The sequence below is a fragment of the Rhinopithecus bieti genome, unplaced genomic scaffold (assembly GCF_001698545.2).
Source record: "Rhinopithecus bieti isolate Rb0 unplaced genomic scaffold, ASM169854v2 scaffold_62034, whole genome shotgun sequence".
NCBI classification, from domain to species: domain Eukaryota; kingdom Metazoa; phylum Chordata; class Mammalia; order Primates; family Cercopithecidae; genus Rhinopithecus; species Rhinopithecus bieti.
Window position 1 is genome coordinate 833,367 of NW_016823752.1, and position 20,856 is coordinate 854,222.

The 20,856-nt window shown below is 50.8% G+C and overlaps 2 protein-coding genes and 1 long non-coding RNA gene across 5 annotated transcripts in view; 1 reads left to right on the forward strand and 2 right to left on the reverse strand.

Moving 5' to 3' along the window:
• The window catches only part of LOC108521815 (uncharacterized), a 3,408-nt gene extending 2,160 nt beyond the window's left edge, over window positions 1–1,248 (forward strand). The window contains exons 5-6 of the long non-coding RNA XR_001883287.1: window positions 148–258; window positions 1,138–1,248. This is a non-coding gene — a long non-coding RNA (uncharacterized LOC108521815). The remainder of the gene's footprint in view (window positions 1–147; window positions 259–1,137) is intronic.
• The window catches only part of PROZ (protein Z, vitamin K dependent plasma glycoprotein), a 17,769-nt gene extending 15,556 nt beyond the window's left edge, over window positions 1–2,213 (reverse strand). For all 3 annotated transcript variants that reach the window (XM_017861785.1, XM_017861784.1, XM_017861782.1), the window contains exons 1-2: window positions 1,790–2,213; window positions 276–466 (exon numbers count right to left, since the gene is read on the reverse strand). In XM_017861785.1, coding sequence (XP_017717274.1) covers window positions 276–466; window positions 1,790–1,836 — 238 coding nt within the window. In that variant the 5' untranslated portion in view covers window positions 1,837–2,213. The remainder of the gene's footprint in view (window positions 1–275; window positions 467–1,789) is intronic.
• A 5,093-nt stretch (window positions 2,214–7,306) lies between these two features.
• Window positions 7,307–18,324, reverse strand: F10 (coagulation factor X). The gene is made up of 7 exons (XM_017861768.1): window positions 18,307–18,324; window positions 17,916–17,940; window positions 16,924–17,037; window positions 15,659–15,790; window positions 12,749–12,993; window positions 9,311–9,428; window positions 7,307–7,916 (listed from the first exon to the last, which is right to left on the reverse strand). The coding sequence occupies exons 1-7, from the start codon at window positions 18,322–18,324 to the stop codon at window positions 7,315–7,317; spliced, it is 1,254 nt and encodes a 417-aa protein (XP_017717257.1). The 3' UTR covers window positions 7,307–7,314.
• Between the last annotated feature and the right edge of the window lie 2,532 nt (window positions 18,325–20,856).

Sequence of the window (20,856 nt, forward strand, 5' to 3'; positions counted from 1 at the left end):
CCCCTCCCCGCTCCCCAGCCTTTCCCCACCGAATCTCCTGCACACACGCTTCTTTCCATTTGGGCATCTCTTGGGAGGACCCCAAGTGACACCATCATGTCCCAAATACTTGTCACCAAATGATAAAGACCTAAACGGCTTTTTCAGGGGAATTAAGACAAGTCTGGGCACTCAGGGCTCCTCCGGCTCCTGGGAAAAGTGTCATCTACAAATCCACCGTGGACTGAATCAAGGACACAGCACAGGCACAACAGACAGGTAAGCCAGACGCCTACCTGAGGGCTCCGCACGCTGGAGGGCGAGGACCAGGACCAGGCCCTGGAGCAGCGGGATGCAGCCTGCCATTCCCACCCGCAGCACTGGGACAGGGCTGCAAACACAGCCAAAGTCCAGGCTGGGGGAGGTGCTGGCAGCAGGAGCCTCGGGGCATGACCTGCGCAGCTGTGTGCTTCCCTCCTGATGTTTTCTGTTTGAGGCCAGGCAGAGAAATGAACAGTGAAGGCTCAGAGGGCCCTGGGAGATATTTAGGGAGACAGAGAATGGAGGGTAAAGGCAGCAGGTGCAAGGTGGAAGGTGACACCCATGCCGTGTGTAGTGAGTTGGAGGTGAGACAGGCACAGCCCCAGCCTGGGGACACAGCCAGGGGACACAGCCTGGGTGGGACAGACAAAGTCACAATGCAGCTTATATTCTAAGTGTATGTGGAATACACAGGAAGGAATGAGGGAAAGAAAAAGGAGGGAGTGAGGGAGAGAAGGATGGAGGATGGAAGGAAGGAAGGGGAGAAAAGGAAGGGAGGGAGGGAGGAGGGAGAAAGGGGGGAAGGGCCAAACGGTGTCTGTCACTACAGCTCAGCACCATTGTATCAGAGGCAGCACAGGCAATCTTGAATGAACACTTGGTTTTGTGCCAATAAAGCTTTATTTATAAGAGCTATTAAGGGGCCAGATTTGGCCCTAGGGTTGTAGTTTGCTGCTTTCAGATGTAGGCCCTTTGTATTAGTCCCTTCTCACACTGTTATGAAGAAATACCCAAGACCGGGTAATTTAAGAAAAGAGGTTTAGTTGACTCCCAGTTCCACATGGCTGGGGAGGCCTCAGGAAACTTACAATTACAGCAGAAGGCACCTCTTCACAGGGTGGCAGCAGAGAGAACGAGTGCAAGCAGCAGAAATGCCAGATGCTTATAAAACCATCGAATCTCATGAGACTCACTCACTGTCCCAAGAACAGCATGGCAGAAACCACCCCCATGGTCCAATCACCTCCCACCGGGTCCCTCCCTCGACATGTGGGGATGATGGGAATTACAATTCAAGACAAGATTTGGGTGGGGACACAGCCAAACCGTATCAGCACTTGAAGCCTGAGGTAAGAACCTGGTGTTTCATTTCTACTGTGTTGGGAAGATATTGGAGGGAACAGGAATTGACATGGAAAGATTTGTGCTCTGAAGGGATCCCTGTGGCTGCTGTGTGAACAGAACATTCCAGAGAAGTCAAAAGGGAGGCTGCTGGCTAGTCTAGGACGGGGCGAGGGTGCAGCCATGCAGCGGGAAGCATGTTTGCAGTCTGGATGCTTCATGAAGGGGAAGCGGATGGGATTCGTGATGAATTGGGTCGGGCAGCATGGCTTCAAGGTTTGGGCTGAGCGATTGGGAGGATGGCAGTGCATGTGCTGAAATGGCCAAGCTCCAGGAGGGCAGAGGGAAGCAAGGTTTGGAGAATTTGAGGTGTCTGTGAGAAGTCCAGGTAGAGACAGGAGTGGGCATCAGAGAAGCTAGGACTCACCGTGGAGATTCAGGTGGTAACAGATGAAATGATGGCGTTGTCAGCATGTAGATTTTGTTCGATTGAATGATACTCAAAAGTGGCAAAGCTTAATGAAAGGATTCAAATACAATTTTGTTAAAGTGAGAACAGAAGAAAACTAAGAAGCTGACAGCCTTTGATTAAGAGGGCATGCCTGTGAATACACTGAAGTTGTGAAGTTTGCTTTAAAAAGCTGGGAAAAGGAAACAAAGTTTATCTTTAGTGAGTGAGCTAAAATAATTTGAAAGCCGGAAATTGACTGTATAGGATAGATCTTGGGTGGATTGCACCAGACTGGTAATCTACTTGGCCTTCTCTTAAGAAAAGGTGCCTTTTTTTGTGAAAATATATTCCCACATGGAGATTTACATACTTTAAAAATACTTCTGCGGATAATTTTTAATTTTTTTTTTGAGGTGGAGTCTCGCTCCGTCGCCCAGGCTGGAGTGCAGTGGCCAGATCTCAGCTCACTGCAAACTCCGCCTCCCGGGTTTATGCCATTCTCCTGCCTCAGCCTCCCGAGTAGCTGGGACTACAGGCGCCCGCCACCTCACCCGGCTAGTTTTTTGTATTTTTTAGTAGAGACGGGGTTTCACCGTGTTGGCCAGGATGGTCTCGATCTCCTGACCTCGTGATCCGCTCGTCTCGGCCTCCCAAAGTGCTGGGATTACAGGCGTGAGCCACCGTGCCCAGCCTTCTGTGGATAATTTGAAAACCATCAGTAGCTGCTTAAAAATGGAAAAGCAGACAGGGACATACACGTTTGATCAGTAAGTATTAATTAAGCACATCCTACATGCCTGGCGTGGGTATCTGAGCTACAGGCTCTTCCTGCATGGGCCATGTTAGTCCATTGGGGCTGCGATAACAAAACCCCTTGGAGTGGGTAATTTACAATAAACAGAAACGTAGTTGCCACAGTTCCGGAGGAGGGAAGTCCAAGATCAAGGCACCAGTAGACTCAGTGTCTGGTGGCAGCCCATGGTTCATAGACGTGTCCTTGGATGGTGGAAAGGAGGAATGTGGGTGCTCCCTGGAGCCCATGGTTCATAGACGTGTCCTCGGATGGTGGAAGGGAGGAATGTGGGTGCTCCCTGGAGCCCATGGTTCATAGACGTGTCCTCGGATGGTGGAAGGGAGGAATGTGGGTGCTCCCTGGAGCCTCTTTTGGGAGGGCAGTTGTCCATCCATGAAGGCAGAGCGCCCCCAAGAGGCCCCACCTCCTAGTACTATTGCACAGGGGTTAGGTTTCAACATGAGTTTTGGGGGATGATATGGTTAGGCTCTGTGTCGCCAACCAAATCTCACCTCGAATTGTAATAATCCCCGCAGGTCAAGGGCAGGCCCAGGTGGAGGTAATTGAATCATGGCGGTGGTTTCCTCCGTGCTGTTCTCGTGACAGTGAGTGCATTCGCACGAGAGCTGATGGTTTTATAAGGGGCTTCCCCCTGCGATTGACACTCAGTCTCTCTCCTGCCACCCTGTGAAGAGATGCCTTGTGCCGTGATTGTGTTTCCTGAGGCCTCCCCAGCCACGTGGAACTGAGTTGATTAAACTGCTTTTCTTTATAAATTACCCAGTCTCAAGTATTTCTTCCTAGTGGCATGAGGAGACTCAGACAGGAAGGCACCAACATCGAGGCCACAGCTGTGACTGGCCATGTTGTGTGTGGACTGACTGTGTTGTGTGTGGTGATTTAACTTTCTCATCTGTCTTCTCAAAGGTATCACCTTTGGACCCAAAATTCTCCAATAATACATTGTCCAAACATGAAGATTCACCTGGTTCTACTCATCTTCGTCATCTCTCATATGAATCATCTTTCCTCTCTCACCCTCTTCTGTTCTGAAAAACAAACCACCCACCATTGGGAGACTTTTTCCACTGACTGGTTTACTTTCCTTCTGTACACCTGAGGAGAATCTTCCTTCCTTTGGGGTCTTTGTTGTGTCCTTCAGATGTTGGGGTGTCCTCTGTGGGGGTCCCCAGCTTAAATCAACTGACCCCACAACTTCGTATGGAACCTGAAATGAGCAGCCTATGGAGAACCTGGTCATTGAATATTTAGATCTTGCCACAGTCCCTATTTAATCACCTGTTCAATCAACTCCAGGACCTATGTTTTACGTTTCAACATCTCTGAATTGGCCTGTTCCCTACAACAGCTGTGTTCTAATGTCAGCCTGGACGAGGCCCAGTTCTTCCTGAAAGGGTTTGTGCTTTATGTTGCCCCCTGGGGGCACTGCCACTTTGGAATCCCTTTAAATACATTTTTTTTGTGTGTGTGAGTTGTGGGAGGCCGTGTGAATAGTGCAGATTTCTTGCAGAGCTGGGTGGGTTTCTGGCTGGCCTGTGGTTTAGGTTATCTGAGCTTCCCCCTCTTGCCTCCAGGCTGAGCTGCCCACAGCTAATTTGGGTATATGCTCTTTCTCTGAGGTTCATCAATAATGGTGCGTCTTAGATTCGCAGAGTACAGTGTGGTCTAGTCCACTTTGTGGTGCTGTAACAGAATATCTGAGACTGGGTAATTTACAAAGAACAGAAATTTATTTCTTATAGTTCTGGAGGCTGGGACATCCAAGGCCGTCTGGCGAGGGCCTTCTTGCTGTGTCATCCTGTGGTGGAAGGTGGAAGGTGGGGGGGGGGGGGGGGGCACAGACACATCCATCAGAGCCCTCGTGAATTAACTGAGGCCACCACTGTAAGGGTGGGTTCATTATTCTGGAATAAAATGATGAGTTTGGCCCCTTCCTCTCTTCTCTCTCTCTCTCCCTCTCTCTCCCCCTTCCACCTTCCACCTTCCACCATGGCGGGAGGGAGCACTGCCTGGCTCAGGTCTTCCATCCTGACAGGATGCTGCAAGGGCAGGAGTCCTGGCCCCGTGACCTGCCCTGTTTCTGGTCTTTGCTGATGCTGATGTGTTTTAAGAGTCTATGCTTTCCGCCATTTGGACTTGCCTGACTCAGGATCCGGCTTGGCTTAGTCCGTGTGTTGGCAGCCCCCTGCCCTCGGCTCAGCGGGAGGCCGTGTCCCTGGGTTTTGCCATGCTAAAGCCGTGCTTCCCTGGTATAGTTAACAGACCAGTTCTGGGGTGACCCTCTGAGTCTTGAGGGTGTGCAGTTTCTCAGTGCCCTTCCACCAAGGTGGGGTTTCATGGGGGACGCCTGCCCACATCAGTGGTTACCCCGTGGCTGTGGAGTGGGGTGCTTCTAAACGGGAGCTTAACCCCTAGCCCTGCTGAGATGGCTCCATCACAATGATGGGGGGGCCGAGGTCCGCCATCCGCCAGCTGTCCTGGCTGAAGCTCTCATTCCTGCTTCCTCTCCCTCACAGCCTGGGCTGCATGTTCCCGGACAGCAGGCCCATCTCCCCATCCCAGTCCAGCTCTGCCCCACACAGGTTGGTCTCCCAGCACCCACGAGGGCCTCCCTGCCCCACCAGGCCCCCGACACCTGCTCTCACCTGTGTCCTCCAGAGGTGGCCCCCAAAGCTCCCCTTCCTGCCCGGGGCAGCGGAGGAGTCACTGGAGGAGGCGATGGGGCAGCGGAGGAGTCACTGGGGAGGCAATGGGGCTCTCCGCAGGTTCTCTCTCCCCCACTCTTGGGGGGAATCACTTCCCCCGTCTTTGCTCCCCGCCATGAGCGCCTGCTGCTTGTGGTCCTCAGGCTCTCACCTCACACAAGCAGCCGCTTCCGTTATTTCCCGAAACAGAGCTGGGCTTCCCTCAGGGAGTTCTGGGGGGTCTCAGGTCACAGAGTCTCCCCAGGCCCAGGCCCGGCCCATTCTGAGTTAACATGGAGATGACATGGGTTTAACCCACTTGTCTTTACTTATGAAGAAGGAGATGTTCAGGCAGAGAGAAAATCCCCGCCAGGGCAGCACAGGAGCCCACGGAGCTGAGACATTAACACCGAGCACGCCTCCAGGACTGGGGCCTCTCCTCCCGCCGCCTCCCTCCCGAGGCCTCCTCTCACACCTCCCTGGATGAGACCCTATTTCTGGATGGGGCTTCGGCAGATGCTGAGCTGCGACCCCCCAGGCCCTTCTCTCTGCAGCCTCCGGTTTCCTTTCCGTCCTGAGATGGGCACGGGCACCAGGCACCCAGTGTGGCAGGAACCAGGGGTGCAGACAGGGACGGCAATGGTGGGCTTCACTTGTACATTTTTCCCCAGAGTTCTCTCTGGACCCCACTCAACCTTTGATTTCCAGAAATGGGAATCCAAGTCCAGGGTTTACCTCTGGGGCCCTGGGGACCACATTGCTGCCTCGGAAATGCAGCCCAACTGCGTGCTAGTTCCGAGGCAGAAGTCTCTCCTCCAGCAGGGGCTGGCGAGGAGCCCGACAGCTGGCTCCACGGAGAAGGCCTCAGCGTGGGCAGGCCAGGAACGCCCTCCTGCCCACCCCGGGAGACAGGCCCTCCTCGGACCGCTTCTGGGAGGTCGAACACCTGTCCACTTTGATCTTCCCTAACTTCGCAACATCTGTTTACGAACGGTTTTGCCCAGCTCATGACTTTTTGGGGGAGTTTTTGTACTAGAACTGTTGAACTTTGCTTAGGGACATTACACAAGACGCAAACTGCAGGGGCTGTTTGGGAGACACACGGCAGGCCTTGTCTGGAATCTTTGCTGTTTACTCAAGGTTCACTTGGTTTTCATGGCCATTTAACTTGAGGCCTAGGGACAGCGCTGGATGGAGCGGGAAAAGGACTCAACATCTGGACCCGAGGAGAGAAGGAGGAGCCCCCTGCAGCCCCTCCTGCCACACCAGCCCCACTCAGCACCTGAGGTGCTCCAGAAGCTTCCAGAAGCTCCTGGCCAGCTTCACTCCAGAGACTGATTTCAGGGGCCAGGCTGTGGCCTGGATGCAGGCATGCTAAAGCCCCCAGGGGTTCTAGGGGTGGCCAGGGTGGGGCCCACTGTGCGAGGTCAGGTCACCGCCTGGTGAGCAGGTCACCCACCCGGGGGATGTTCGCGCGCCCCCACCGTGCAAGCCCAAGCTGGGGTGGGGCCTGGCACCGTGGGGTTGAAGAGCACCCGGTGGTTTAGGTCAATGTAAAACGTCCGCCCCAACAAGAGGCTTTCTGGACGTTTCCCTACCGGGGAGTCTGCGAGTCATAGGCAGTCCCCGGGGAGGTGTCAGTTCCCCAGGGGAACAAGAGAGACCAGGCCAGGTGGGAGGTCTTGGGGAGGACATGCCAGCGTGTGGGCCCCTCCTGACCCCACGGGGCCTGCACAGGCTCCCACCTGCCTCTGGGCGTGACCCAGACATGGGAAGCTGTCCGGGGAAAGGAATGCCCGTGGTAGTCACGGCACAGTATCATCCCTGGAGCCTCCATCCTGCCCATCTAGAACTGACTAGAACATTCCCTGGAGGAATCCCCAGCCTAGCTGGGAAGGGCGGGAGCTGGTGTTCCAGACATACTTCACCTTCCCACCCCGACAGGGCGGGAGAAGCCAGGGCAAGGCGGCCATCGAGAGACAAACCAGGCCTTGTGTGGGATCTCACTTTAATGGAGAGGACGTGCTGACCTCTGGGGCACGGCTCTCAGCCTTGGGCAAGCCCCTGGTTTTCATGGACCTGTCGATCCACTTGAGGAAGGCGGTGACCTTGGTGTAGATCCCGTACTTCCCCTTCCGGGCACAGCCTTCTCCCCAGCTGACGATGCCTGTCACGAAGTAGGTGTCCTTGAAGCGGGTGACGTGGGGGCCCCCGCTGTCCCCCTGGCAGGCGTCCTCCTGCTTGGCGTGGTAGCCGGCACAGAACATGTTCTGGGTGATGATGAAGCTGCTGGAGAGCTTGCAGCTGTTGCGGTCCACATAGGGCACCTCCAGCATCTTGAGCCTGGTGGACTGCCGGCCCTTCTCGTGGGTGCGCCCGAAGCCACTCACGATCCCCGTCTTCTGTGTCATCAGCGTGGACTCGGCCCAGTCGCGCTCAGGGAGGCAGGCGGGCGCCACGTTCATGCGGAAGGTGATGGGGCTCTTGAGCCGGAGCACGGCGATGTCGAAGTCGTAGGTCTCCTTTGTGAAACGGTTGTGCTTGATGATCACCTCCACCTCGTGCACTGCCTCGCCGCCCTCCTCCTGCTCCATGTCCCGGTCCCCTGGGACAGACGGGTGGGACTGTGCTCAGCTCAGCCGGGGACATGCTTTTGCACATCCGTTGCTTTTTAAGGATTTTTTTTTTTAAATTAAAAGTGACACGTGGTCACTTTTGAAACTTTGGAAAATAGAGGGGACTGCAAAGCAGCAAATAAAAATGACCGTCAGCCTTGCTACCCAGGGAACCACTGGTCATGTCTCACACGTTTGGTTCTCTGGACGGCCGCCACTCCTGTGTCCTTGGGCGGGTGCATCCTCCGTGCCAGTCGTGGGCACCAATGAGGTGTACCAGGGCCAAAGACTTGGCATCCCAGACTCAGGCTGTGCAGTGTGGCTGCCGGCCGAGAATGTAAAATAGTTGTGCCATGAGCGTAAAATAGAGACTTAGCATGAAAGAAAATGTGCAGAATGTGTTATGACGCCTTTAACATGATTACACGTGGAAAAAATATTTTCAATATGTTAAGATAGATTGTGAAAATCTGTATGTATGTGTGTATATATACACATATATATAATATACATATATAAACATACATGTATGTATTTTTTTTTGAGATAGTTTTGCTCTGTCACCCGGACTGGAGTGCAGTAGCACAATCTCAGCTCAGTGCAACCTCCGCCTCCCGGGTTCATGGTTCTTCTGCCTCAGCTTCCTGAGTAGCTGGGATTACAGGCCCACGCCACCACGCCTGGCTAATTTTTGTATTTTTTAGTAGAGATGGGGTTTCGCCATGCTGGCCAGGCTGATCTCGAACTCCTGACTTCAGGTGATCCACCCGCCTCACCCTCCCAAAGTGCTGGGATTACAGGTGTGAGCCACCGCGCCCAGCCTGTTTTTTATATTTAAAAATGTATAATAGAACATTTAGTGTTAGAAAAATACCAGTCGACATATATTGCTTTGCATTTGTAGCTTGTGTTGGGTTTGCACTGAGCAGCTCTAGGGTCTAGTGGACAAAGACAGATGCTAATGAAACAATGTCACAAATAAAAATAGAAGAGACGGAGGTGCTTGGTGCTCGGAGTGTGTTCAAGAGTGAGGGAGGTCTGGAGGGCTCCCAATAAAAAGCACTGAGACGTAAAACATTAGCTGGACACAGAGACCCAGAGACCCAGGACCCAGAGACTCGGAGACCCGAGACCTAGACACCCAGTGGGAGAAGGCCTGGGCTGCTTCCCCTCCCCCCCCCACCCCCTCCCTGTCCTCCTCCCCACGCTTCCCCTTCCTCTGCTTCCTCATCTTCTTCCTCTGTGAAATGCCTCTAACCCCCACAAATAGGATTTCAGGATTTTAACCAGTGTTCCCAACAAATTCCATCAGCTCTAGTGGTCTCTGAAAAGCAGACAGTGACTGTCCCTCCCACCACGGCCCTGGGGGCTGTTGCTCACTTACCTACCCTCACCTTGAACCTCGTGGCTTGGTAGAGACAGTGGGCTGCAGTGAGGATGTAGAACTCGCTCAGAATGGTGCCACCACAGAACCCCTCGTTTTCCTCGTTGATGAGCAGGGCCTGTGACAGACGTGACAGGCTCAGTGTGGCTGACCAGGTGGATGGGGTTGCCTGACTGAGAAGCCAGCCCTTCAGGTGGCACTGCCCGGCCCTCCCCATACCAAGCTGTCCTCTCCGGTCTCCTGTTGTCCACCCAAAGACAGCTCCTTGTCTGTTTTCTCCGCCTGTGCCACACACTCACTGACACAGGGAGTCATCTCGTCTTTCTACCAAATCCATCACAGTGCTCTCCAAAGTCTCAAACACACAACACGTCTGTCCGCGCTTTGGAAGAGACGCTCCCTGTGGGAGTCTCTGTGGCAGGATTTCTACCCGGGACCAGGAGATGCCAGTCTGTGCAGAAACATCTGCCTCGACTGGTACGCCTGCCTGGTGTCCCGACGGTTCAGCAGTGTGAGCCTGTCCCCCCACGGTGCACAGACGCCTCCGTCCCAGTGACTTCCTGGGGGTCCCTGTGACAGCTCCTGTGAAGGGTCTCCTCCCTGCCAGGGCTTGGAACGTGGATGGTCCCAGGGGAGCGAGCACTGACAGGGCTGCCACAGCTGTCCCAGGGGAGCTGGACTTGCATATTTTGGTTTTCTTTTCTCCGGGGAGTTTCGCGTCCTGTGATAGTGGCTGGGCGCATGTGCAGACCAATGAAACTACTGACAATACCGAGTCTTAAAGGATTTCTTAAAACATTCATGGCTAGAAAAGGGGTCATGTTTTTGCCTCTTTTTTTGCATAATTTGTCAACTCATCATCCAGCTTACATGAGGGAAAGTCAGGCTTTCTAAGACATGAACACCAACCGTTCTTCCTAAAGATGCAGATGAGGCCACTTGCCAAGACTCGAACCAAGAAACAAGAATCTCAAACCTCAACAGACTGGACGAGGGCCCCTCCAGTGAGCCCTTGAGGGCGCCCCGCCCTAGTCCCCCAGCCCGGGACCCCCTCCAAAACCCCGCCTGGGGCTCCAAGTCCAGCTCCTCAGCCACACAGGAGGCTTTTCCTGCTCATCTTCAGTGGGGTCTCCTGCATTGAGGTTCTTGCCCCAACCACATAGTGCCTGGGATTGGGAGGATTTGGGTCTCAGCTCCCTAACTAGGTTTAGATTTCTGTGTGTCGGTCAGAGAGGGGTTTCATGGTTTCATATCCCACCTACGCAGCGCCTGGCTCAGTGCCGGACACGCAGAAAGCCCTCAACAAACACGCGTCACAGCGCCGCCTCAGTGCACCCTCCCTCTCTCGCTTGGCTCTTTACAATTAGTCAGAGGCTCACCAGCCACATGGCCTGGGGTGGAGGAAGGCCTGGGGGAGTTCATGGGTGGTGCGCTGGCAGCTCTGAGATTCTTGCTTGTAGGAGAGGACATTCTGGTTTTGGGCATTGAACATTCAAGTCCAAGTGAGGGTTGCCAGAGTAAATACAGGATGCCCAGCGACATGGTTTGGCTGTGTCCCCACCCAAATCTCGTCTCGAACTGTAGCTCCCATAGTTTCCATGTGTTGTGGGAGGGACCCAGTGGGAGGTAACTGAATTGTGGGGACAGGTTCCCGTGCTGTTCTGGTGGAAGTGAGTAAGGCTCACGAGAACTGATGGTTTTATAAGGGGAAACCCCTTTTGCTTGTTCTGTCATTCTCTGTCTTGCTGCTGCCATGTAAGACGTGCCTTGCGCCCCCTACCGTGATTGTGAGGCCTCCCAGGCACATGGAACTGTGACTTCATTCAACCTCTTTTTCTTTATAAATTACCCAGTCTCTGGTATGTCTTTATCAGCAGTGTGAAAACTGACTAATACACCCAGTTTGACTTGAATCAGAAAAACAGTAAGTAATTTTTAGCATATGTATGCTTCATGTAATACTTGGAACATACTTACACTAAAAGTATTTCTAGTTTATGTGGAATTGAAATTTAATTGAAAGTCTTGTGTTTTGTTTAATGTGGCAGCATTAGTCTAAATCAACAATCAAAGATTAGGACCTGGTATAGGGGCTCACGCCTGTAATCCTAGCACTTTGGGGGGCTGAGTCAGGAGAATGACATGAATCTGGGAGGTGGAGGTTGCAGTGAGCCAAGATGGCACCGCTGCACTGCAGTCTGGGCGAGAGTGAGACTCCATCTCAAAAAAAAAAAAAAAAATTAGCCGGGCGTGGTGATGGGTGCCTGTAATTCCAGCTACTTGGGAGGCTAAGGCATGAAAATCACTTGAACCCAGGAGGTGGAGGTTGCAGTGAGCCAAGATTGCGACACTGCACTCCAGCCTAGGCAACAGAGCAAGGTACTGTCTCTTAACAAAAAAACCTCCAAGAGTGATTTTCTTTTTTACCTTTCAAAATAAGTAAATGTGTTTTTATCTAAGGTACTATCTGCCTCCATAGGATTTAGGTGTTTGGGTAAAAAAAAATTCCAAAATTAGGCCGGGCGTGGTGGCTCAAGCCCGGCGGGTGCTCAAGCCGTAATCCCACACTTTGGAGAGGCCGAGATGGCGGATCAGAGGTCAGAGATCGAGACCATCCTGGCTAATATGGGTGAAACCCCGTCTCTACTAAAAAATACAAAAAGTCTAGCCGGGCGAAGGTGGCTGGCGCCTGTAGTCCCCAGCTGCTCGGAGGCTGAGGTAGGAGAATGGCGTAAACCCGGGAGGCGGAGCTTGCCCCAGTGAGCTGAGATCCGCACTGCACTCCACCCGGCCCGCATGACGAGACTCGTCTCAAAAAAAAAAAAAAAAAAAAAAAAAAAAAAAAAAATTTCCAAAATTAGACATGAAGCAAGGACACCGATTCTTCCTGCCTCCCATCAAACAGAAGAGCGGATGGAGACCTCATCCACCCCCGCGCCATCCTCTCGCCTGCTGACACCCTGCCGTGGGCTGTTCCCTGGCTTTAGGCCTTGCCCACCCCTGCGCCATCCTCTCGCCTGCTGACACCCCTGCCGTGGGCTGTTCCCTGGCTTTAGCCCTGTCTCCTGGTATAGGGGAGGTTTGAGGACACTTGAGCGCCTGGCTGCGCCTTCTCCCTCTTTTCTGTTTCACAGGACAGCATCATCCTGGGCACGCCACGGGTAGCCACGGAAATGCCCAGTGGGATGGGGGTGCGGCGGACGTTACCCGGGCCCAGCCTCTCCCTCAGCCCCAGCCACTTCCCTGTGGAGCTCACAGCCTCCTTGGCTGCCCGGAGGGAGGCAACAGGTAGGTAGACTTGGGTGGCAGAGACCCTCTGTCCTAGTGCGGAACGATGCCTTCCCGGATTGCTATTCCGAGTGTCAGGCTGGCCTCCCCGAGGTGCACAGCGGGACAGGTGGTCCGTCCAGCAGGCCCGAGGGGCCGTCCTACTGTTACCTGCCAGGGACACTCCCCGTTCTTGCATTCCCGGCCGCCCACGATCCTGATGAGGTTGTTGTCGCCCCTCTCGGGCTGCGTCTGGTTGAAGTCAAGCAGGTCAAAGGGGTTCTCGGTGGCATCCAGGTCGGCTGCGTCATCCGGCTTCCATATGATGCTGTCGGGGGCTTCCCCGCTGCTGTTGGTGGCCTGGGCCACTGACCTCTTCCTGCGTTCCAGGGTCTGTTTCCCACAGGGGTAGGGTCCTGAAAGAAAGCGGATGGCTGGGGCCTTCAGCACAGAGAGAGGCTCCCCACATCCTGCACGGCTCACCCTAGTGGAGAAGAGTCAGAGAGCTGGGAGGCAGAGCACGGGGGCACCCGGAGGGGCAGCGGGCCTGCGGGGCAAGCCCCACATCGGCAGGGTCGGGTCCATGGGTGAGCACAGCCGTCTGAGCGTTGGCCTCCCCTCACGTGACAGCCTGTGAACAGTGGACCCTAGGCAGCAGCCCGGGCAGCGAGGGGAGTGTGGGCATCTGCGATTTGCCTGGAAATGCAGCAAGAAGTCAAGAAAGCTTGACGGATGGACAGAGCCAAAGGGGCTGGGCAAATGGGATGAATGCACCTGGCCGGAGGACGCCGACGGGAGAACCCAGGTGCTGGGCCTGTGCGGCTCCCTGCGAAATTCTTTCCAGTGTGCTGTGTGTTGGAAAAATTTTCCTAATGAAACACTGAAGAAACAAAAGTTTTCAGGCAGAAGGAATAGCGCATGCAAACAACCAGAGGCACAGGAGAGTGTCTGGAAGAACACAGCTCCTGGAGAGGCCATGCTAGATGTTAGGAAGCTTCCTTTTGTATAAGCAATTCTCCTGCCTCAGCCTCCCGAGTAGCTAGGATTACAGGCATGTGCCACCACACCTGGCTAAGTTTTTGTGTTTTTTGTAGCGACAGTGTTTCACCATGTTGGCCAGGCTGATCTTGAACTCCTGACCTCAGGTGATCCACCCATCTTGGCCTCCCAAAGTGCTGAGATTACAGGCGTGACCCACCGGACCCAGCCTAAGCTTTTTGCTCTAGGAAGTAGTTTACATAATTTTATTTTCACACATCACATTTTTTTGATTTTTTTTTTTTTTAGATGGAATCTCGCTCTGTTGCCCAGACTGGAGTGCAGTGGCACAATCTTGGCTCACTGCAAGCTCCACCTCCCGGGTTCACTCCATTCTCCTGCCTCAGTCTCCTGAGCAGCTGGGACTATAGGTGCACACCACCACGCATGGCTAATTTTTTTTTTTTTTTTTTTTTTGTATTTTTAGTAGAGACAGGGTTTACGGTGTTAGCCGGGATGGTCTCGATCTCCTGACCCCGTGATCGTCCGCCTCGGCCTCCCAAAGTGCTGGAATTACAGGCGTGAGCCACCGCGCCCCGCCCACCCTTGGTTTTAAATGGATTTGTGATTATTTCTAGAATTAAAAAATATTCACATGTATGTCAAGAACTGACTTCAGTTAAAATATTTTTTAGCCAGCTTAAGTTTGAATGTCATTGCCAGTAGCAAGGTCAGCCACAGTGTCTTTCACTTGCTGGGACATTTCAGGCATGTAATTGAAGCAGTGCTTGAAGGATACATCTGGAACCCGGTCTTTTCTTCATCAGTCATCTTTGGAAGTAAATTGTTTTCAGTAAGAGGGATATGAAAGAAGGAGTGACAGGCCGGGCGCGGTGGCTCACGCCTGTAATCCCAGCACTTTGGGAGGCCGAGACGGGCGGATCATGAGGTCAGGAGATCGAGACCATCCTGGCTAATATGGTGAAACCCCGTCTCTACTAAAAAATACAAAAAACTAGCCGGGCAAGGTGGCGGGCGCCTGTAGTCCCAGCTGCTCGGGAGGCTGAGGCAGGAGAATGGCGTGAACCCAGGAGGCAGAGCTTGCAGTGAGCTGAGATCCGGCCACTGCACTTCAGCCTGGGCAACAGAGCGAGACTCCGTCTCAAGAAAAAAAAGAAGGAGTAACAGAACGCTCAGGAGTGACCTGTGTCTGGAGGGGACAGTCATGGCAGTGGGGGGCAGGACACAGTCTAGGGGCTGAGCCGCACCTGAAGCCGGAAGGTAAGCTGGGTCACCAGGCTCTTGAAAAGGCGGGCCTGGGACTCTGCACTTTGAATGTGCCCCTGGGTGAGGCTGACGCTGTGGGTCGAGCCGGCTATGAGTGGGAGTGGGGTCACTGTGCAAGGTGCAGCTGTGACGCCTAGGCCCCGCCTTCGGGGGCCCCACCTGTGCTGGCCGTGCGGAAGTGCCGGCAGCCAGGCAAGCCCAGCATAGGCGATGCCCACGGGGTGAGGACAGGGAGGCTCGTACCCCCCCCTGCCCAGTCCCTGTCCTGTCCTGTGCTCACTGCCCTCTGGCCGCTTATTGTCCACATTCATCAAGGAAAAGAAAAACTAAGTTCAATTAACACTGGTCCTGGTAAAAGGAGCTCAGAGCCTGAGCGTCCTCTGCCTCCCACCCCAGCCCCGCACCTTAGCTCCAGTTCCTCGGGCCAGCTCTGCCCTTCGCCCGCCGTGGTGCTTTGAGCCCTTGCACTGGATCCCCCACAGTCCTAACGCAGACTGAGGGCCTGTGGTGGGCCAGGCATCGTGCAGAGTGCTCCAGGGATCACCCAAGCAGTCAGGCAATAGTGTTGGTCCCATTTGTCAGATGGGGAAGCTGAGGTTAAACAGCACATCTGGCTTACAGAAATAATGGGTCTATTTCCAAACCTCATGGTCTTCATGTTTGAATCACCTGAGCCCAAAGCCCAGGGCTCAGTCCTGTCCTGTTGGTGCCGCTGTTACCTGCCAGGCCCACCCAGAACATGCCCACTGGCATGGGCTTTTCCTCCCTGGCCCGGCCCAGCGGCAGCTGGTGGCAGTGGCCCAACGTGCCTCCTACCTGTAGGAATGCAGGCCTTGCCGTTGTCAGCCAGGGTGTACCCCCTGGCGCAGGAGCACACCACTGAGTTCTGCTCCTCGTGGCAGAACTGGTCACAGTCTCCGTTGTCCAGGCTGCAGAGCTTCCGTGTGACTGCAAAGGAGAGGCACATTGACTCTGGGGACAGCTGGGGAAATGGAGGCTGGGCTGGCCCAAGGGTGACAACTACATCCACTTGCCTGTCAGCCACAAAGCAGCCACTGGGTTGAGCAAAGGGCCAGAGCCAGGCAACAGGCACACTTGCCTCGAAGGGCAACCTCGCAGGTCACGGGGAGTTCGTGGTGCCGTGCCTGGTGGAGCCTGGCTTCCTTGGCAGACACCAGGCTCCAGGGACCTGCCCCTCACACCTCCGGGCTTGCTGGCGCCCCCTGCCCCAGTAGCACTCACATTACGGTGACTCCACATCGCTCTGTGTGGGTTTTGTTGAAAAAGTAATCACAGTGCAAAGATCAACATGCGTGGAATTTTGGAAAACGTTCATAATAGCCCTGGGAGCCTGAGCACGGTTATGCCTCGTAAGTTACCAAATGGTGTTCCAGGGAGGCACTCTGGACTTATAATGAAATGATGCATAATTAATATTCCCATCAGGGAAAATTCAAAAGTAATCCAATCTAAGAACATGGTATAAAGATGATCAATTAAGTACTTTAAAAGAAACGCAAATCTTTTTCCTTAGGGAAAATTGATCTAATAGTAGCCTAACTTTTTATTTAAAAGTTAACCACCACATTAGGGAAAACACTTAGTGATTTTTCCGTGTAGAACTAATTAAATGTATCAAGTTTTTATAATTGGACAATCACAAATATTCACAAATATTGACACCTGCATCCACACACATAAATAAGAGGTGATATAGAATCACTGCACAGGGTCACCAGGAGCAGGAATAACAGGGCAATGCACTTGGCCCTACGGAAAACAGAGTCTGCTCTTGTTTACACATGAATGGATCACACGCTTCTTCAGTGTTCTACAGTCTCTCTTGGAGGAGCAGAGAAGTGACTGTGTCTCTCTCATCATACCCCAAACCGAGTCGTTTGGGGACATATTGGGGCTTTTCTGTTTCTATTGCTATAGTGGCACAGTGTAATAGAGCCCAGACACTGTAAATCAGAAATGACTTAAGATTGTTTCATGAGGCATTTTCACTTCTTCCCCTGTCCCACCTGCCACTCTTCAGGAGAGTATGATCTGAAGGTATACCGAGCAGAGGAACCTACACAATTCACAGTTTTTGCCTTCGAATCCTTCTAAACAGGTGCAAGTGTATTCCCCAAGGCCGTCTCTACATTCGCCCTCGTTCTGGCAAGGACTGGTCTCACACTGGTCGCCATCTGCAAAGAGAGGATTTCGAAACTGGAGTCTGCAAGCTGTTTCCGGCATCATGGAAACAGCTTTGCTGTGCTAACCTTGGCACTGCTGTTCAGATAACTGGAAAAGGCTTCCTGTTTCTCGGTAAACAACTCCTCCTCTTTGGACTTTATTTGATCCACTCCCTTTTGTGGCCATGTGTACGTGATGCCTTTATCTAGGTGGATCACCGGCTTGGCTTTTTGATTTTTTTGCCAGTGTTTTGCAGTGTGTTTACAGTCAGAGGTGACCACAGGGACCAGCTGGAAGGATAGAGGAAAGGTGAAAGCCTGATGCTCATTTCTGGGCTGGGCCTTGATGGGAGAGGAGATTAGGGTTCCTCTTTCCAAATGATCCTGGGGCAAAATGAGAAGGGCACACACTAACATGGGGCTTCCCATTTCTTGGAGGATTTACATAATCTAATTTAGAGATAGGCCCAGTTGTCATTCTGAGAAATGTGAATACTGTTACCAGGTAGTCATGACTGATGCCATTTCAGATGCTATTAAGCATGAAATGAAGGTGGTTACCTTAGTCAGGAATCTAATCTTTCATACTCTGTTTTTTGCTTTTACCGAATACACTTGTATTTTAGAAAAGTTATCATGGAATTTGGTATCCTCAAATGAGAATGAACTGATTTAAATATATATCTCTAATTCAATAACAAAACTAGGATTAGTATAAAATTACTGTAAAAACTCTCTTACAATAACTATTATGGAAACACCCTGAGGGAAAAAGTCTTAAATGAGTAAAATTTAAACAAAAGCAGAAAGGAAATTCAGGAAATATGGTCAAAATTCAAATGTCCTAATGAACCCCTCTCCCTTAAGGTTAAAACAGAAAAAATACTGACCTTTGTATTTATTCCAGAATTCATTCTACAAGGAAAAAAGAGATTTAAAAATATATTAGGGAAAACAGAGACATTTTATACCAATAACAACCATAATTAAGTGACTCAAGCTGAATAGGATGTTTTCCCCAACAGAAGTCACTTTCAGGAATGAATTGTTCAAGAACTATTCAATCTAAAGAGGAAAGCTATTCAGATCTTCTGCATCTGTGAAGATGTGGCTTCAGTCATCTTAAATGAACCATCTTTGTTGAATATTGAAAATATTTTCAAGTTAATTACCTAGAAATGGGTTGCACCAAAAATGGCTTACTCTGTTTGCTACTCCTGAGCTGGTCAATGGATGGTTTTTAGTTGCTCTGCCTGAGCTAAACATTCAGACAAGGGTCACATGCTTGTCAATAGTCATTACGTTAGTTGAAAAATACTCGTTGCTGATTAGCTTAAAACAGGTCGTCAAGAACCTAGATTATACTAAAAAATGTCCATAGTCTTACTGTTTTTTAACTCTCTACAGGTGGTTGAATAGTGGCCTCCCTGTTAATTCAGGTCCACCTGCAGCCTCAGAATATAACCTTAATTGGAAATCGGGTCTTTGCAGATGCAACTAAGCCAAGGCTGTAGATGAGATCATGCTGGCTCAGTGTGGGCCCTAAATCAAGGAGAACGTCCTTATAAGAGACAGAAGTCACACAGAGGCACAGAGAGAGAAGGCCATGCGAAGATGAAAGCAGAGACTGGAGCGATGCATCTGCAATCCAAGGATGCCCACGATTGCTGGGTGCCCCTGGAAGTGAGCAGAGAGCCTGGGACAGAGACTCTCTCAGACCCTCCAGAAGGAATGAACACTGCCGACACCTTAATTTCGGGCTTGTCTCCAAACCTGCAACAATAACTGCCTGTTATTTTAAGGTGTTTGTAGTGCTTTGTTATGGTTGCCCTAGGAAGCAAATACACTATCTTTTTACTTTTTTATTTTAAAAATTCTCACATAGTAAAACCAATGTTTTGGTGTGCACTTCTATGAATTTCAACACATGGAGAGACTTGTGTAGCCACCAGCATCATCAGGATGCAGAACAGGTCCATCCTCCCCCCAAAATTCCCCATGCCATCTCCCCCACCTGCCAACCCTTGGCAAGCCTTGCCCCACCACTAATCTACTCTTCATCACAATGATAACGACTTATTGAGAATGTCATGTAAATGAAAGTGTATATTACAGGACCTTGTGAAACTAGCTTTTCATTCAATACAAAGCCTTTGAAATTCATCCAAGTTATTGTTGTATCAATAGTTTCTTACTTGTTGTTGCTGACAACTATTATATTGTATGGCTACACCCTGCAAAAGACATTTATCTTACTTCCAGCTTTTGGCAATTAGGAATAGAGTTGCTGGCCAGGCGTGGTGCCTCACACCTGTAATCCCAGCATTTTGGGAGGCTGAGGTGGGTGGATCATTTGAGGTCAGGAGTTCGAGACCAGCCAAGCCAACATGGTGAAACCCTGTCTCTACTAAAAATACAAGAATTAGCCTGGCATGGTGGCACACACTTATAATCCCAGCTGCTTGGGAGGCTGAGGCAGGAGAATCGCTTGAACCTGAGAGGAGGAGGTTGTAGTGAGCCAAGACTATGCCACTGCACCCCAGCTTGGGCAACAAGAAGACTCCGTCTCAAAAAATAAAAATTAAAAAAAAAAAAAGACTAGAGTTGCTATATACATTGATATACAGAATTTTATATGGAAATAAGTTTTCATTTCTCTAGGGTAAATGCCCAGAAATGGGATTGCTGAGTCATGTGGTAACTTATAAGAAACTGTCAAACTCCTTTTCAAAGTGGCCATGCCATTTTGCATTCCCACAAGCAGTGTATCAAAGTTTTGCTTTCTCCGTATCTTAACCAGCAATGTTATATGTCAGTGTTTTTTATTCTATAAGTATGTAGTCATTTTCATTGTGGTTTTTATTTGCATTTCTGTAATAGCTTATAATGTTGAGTATATTCTCACATGTTTATTTTCTATCCATATATCCTCTTTGGTGAGGTGGCTGTTAAGGTCTTTTGTTCATTGTTTAACTGGGTGTTTATTTTCTTCTTTCAAGCTGTAAGATTTCTTTATATATTCTGAATATGATTCCTTTGTTGGATATGTGATTTGCAAATATTTTCTCTTAGTTTGTACCTTGTGTTTTCATACTCTTAACAGTGTTTATTTTTGAAGTGCAAAAGTTTTAATTTTATAAAGTCCAATTTATTACATTTTTCTTTTATTAATCATTCTTTTGGTGTCATATCTAGGAATTTTTGCCTAGCTCCATGTCATAAATTTTGTTGTATTTTGTCCTAAAAGTTTTACAGTTTTGTATTTTATCTTTGGATCTATTATCTATTTTGTGTTAATTTTTGTATAATTGTGAAGTTTAGGTCAGGTTCTTTTTCTGCATATAAATATATAATTGTTCCAACACTGCTATGGTCTCAACATGCCCCCCCCATACATATGTTAAAATTTAATCAACAATGTAATAGTATTAAGGGTGAGATTTTTTTTTTTTTTTGAGACAGAGTCTTGCTCTGTCACCCAGGCTGGAGTGCAGTGGCGCGATCTCGGCTCACTGCAACCTCCACCTCCCGGGTTCCCACCATTCTCCTGCCTCAGCCACCTGAGTAGCTGGGACTACAGGCGTCTGCCACCTCGCCTGGCTAATTTTTTGTATTTTTAGTAGAGACGGGGTTTCACCGTCTTTTACACCTGAACTCACTATTCTGTTCTGCTGAGCTATGTGTCTATTCCTTTACCAATACCACCCATTAATACCTCTGTAATTAATGTAGCTTTACAATAAGTCTTAAAATCAGGTAGTGTGACTCCTCCAATTTTATTCTTCCTTTTGAAAATTGTTTTAGCCATTCTAGTTCCTTTACCTTTCCATA

Bases quoted from the DNA above. Each gene is read 5' to 3' on its own strand.
- F10 (XM_017861768.1), bottom strand. The intron at 15,791-16,923 runs GTAGGTTCCTCT...TCTCCTTTGCAG, and splicing joins AGGCAAAAACTGTGAATTGT to TCACACGGAAGCTCTGCAGC. The intron at 12,994-15,658 runs GTAGGAGGCACG...GCTTTCTTTCAG, and splicing joins CAAGGCCTGCATTCCTACAG to GACCCTACCCCTGTGGGAAA.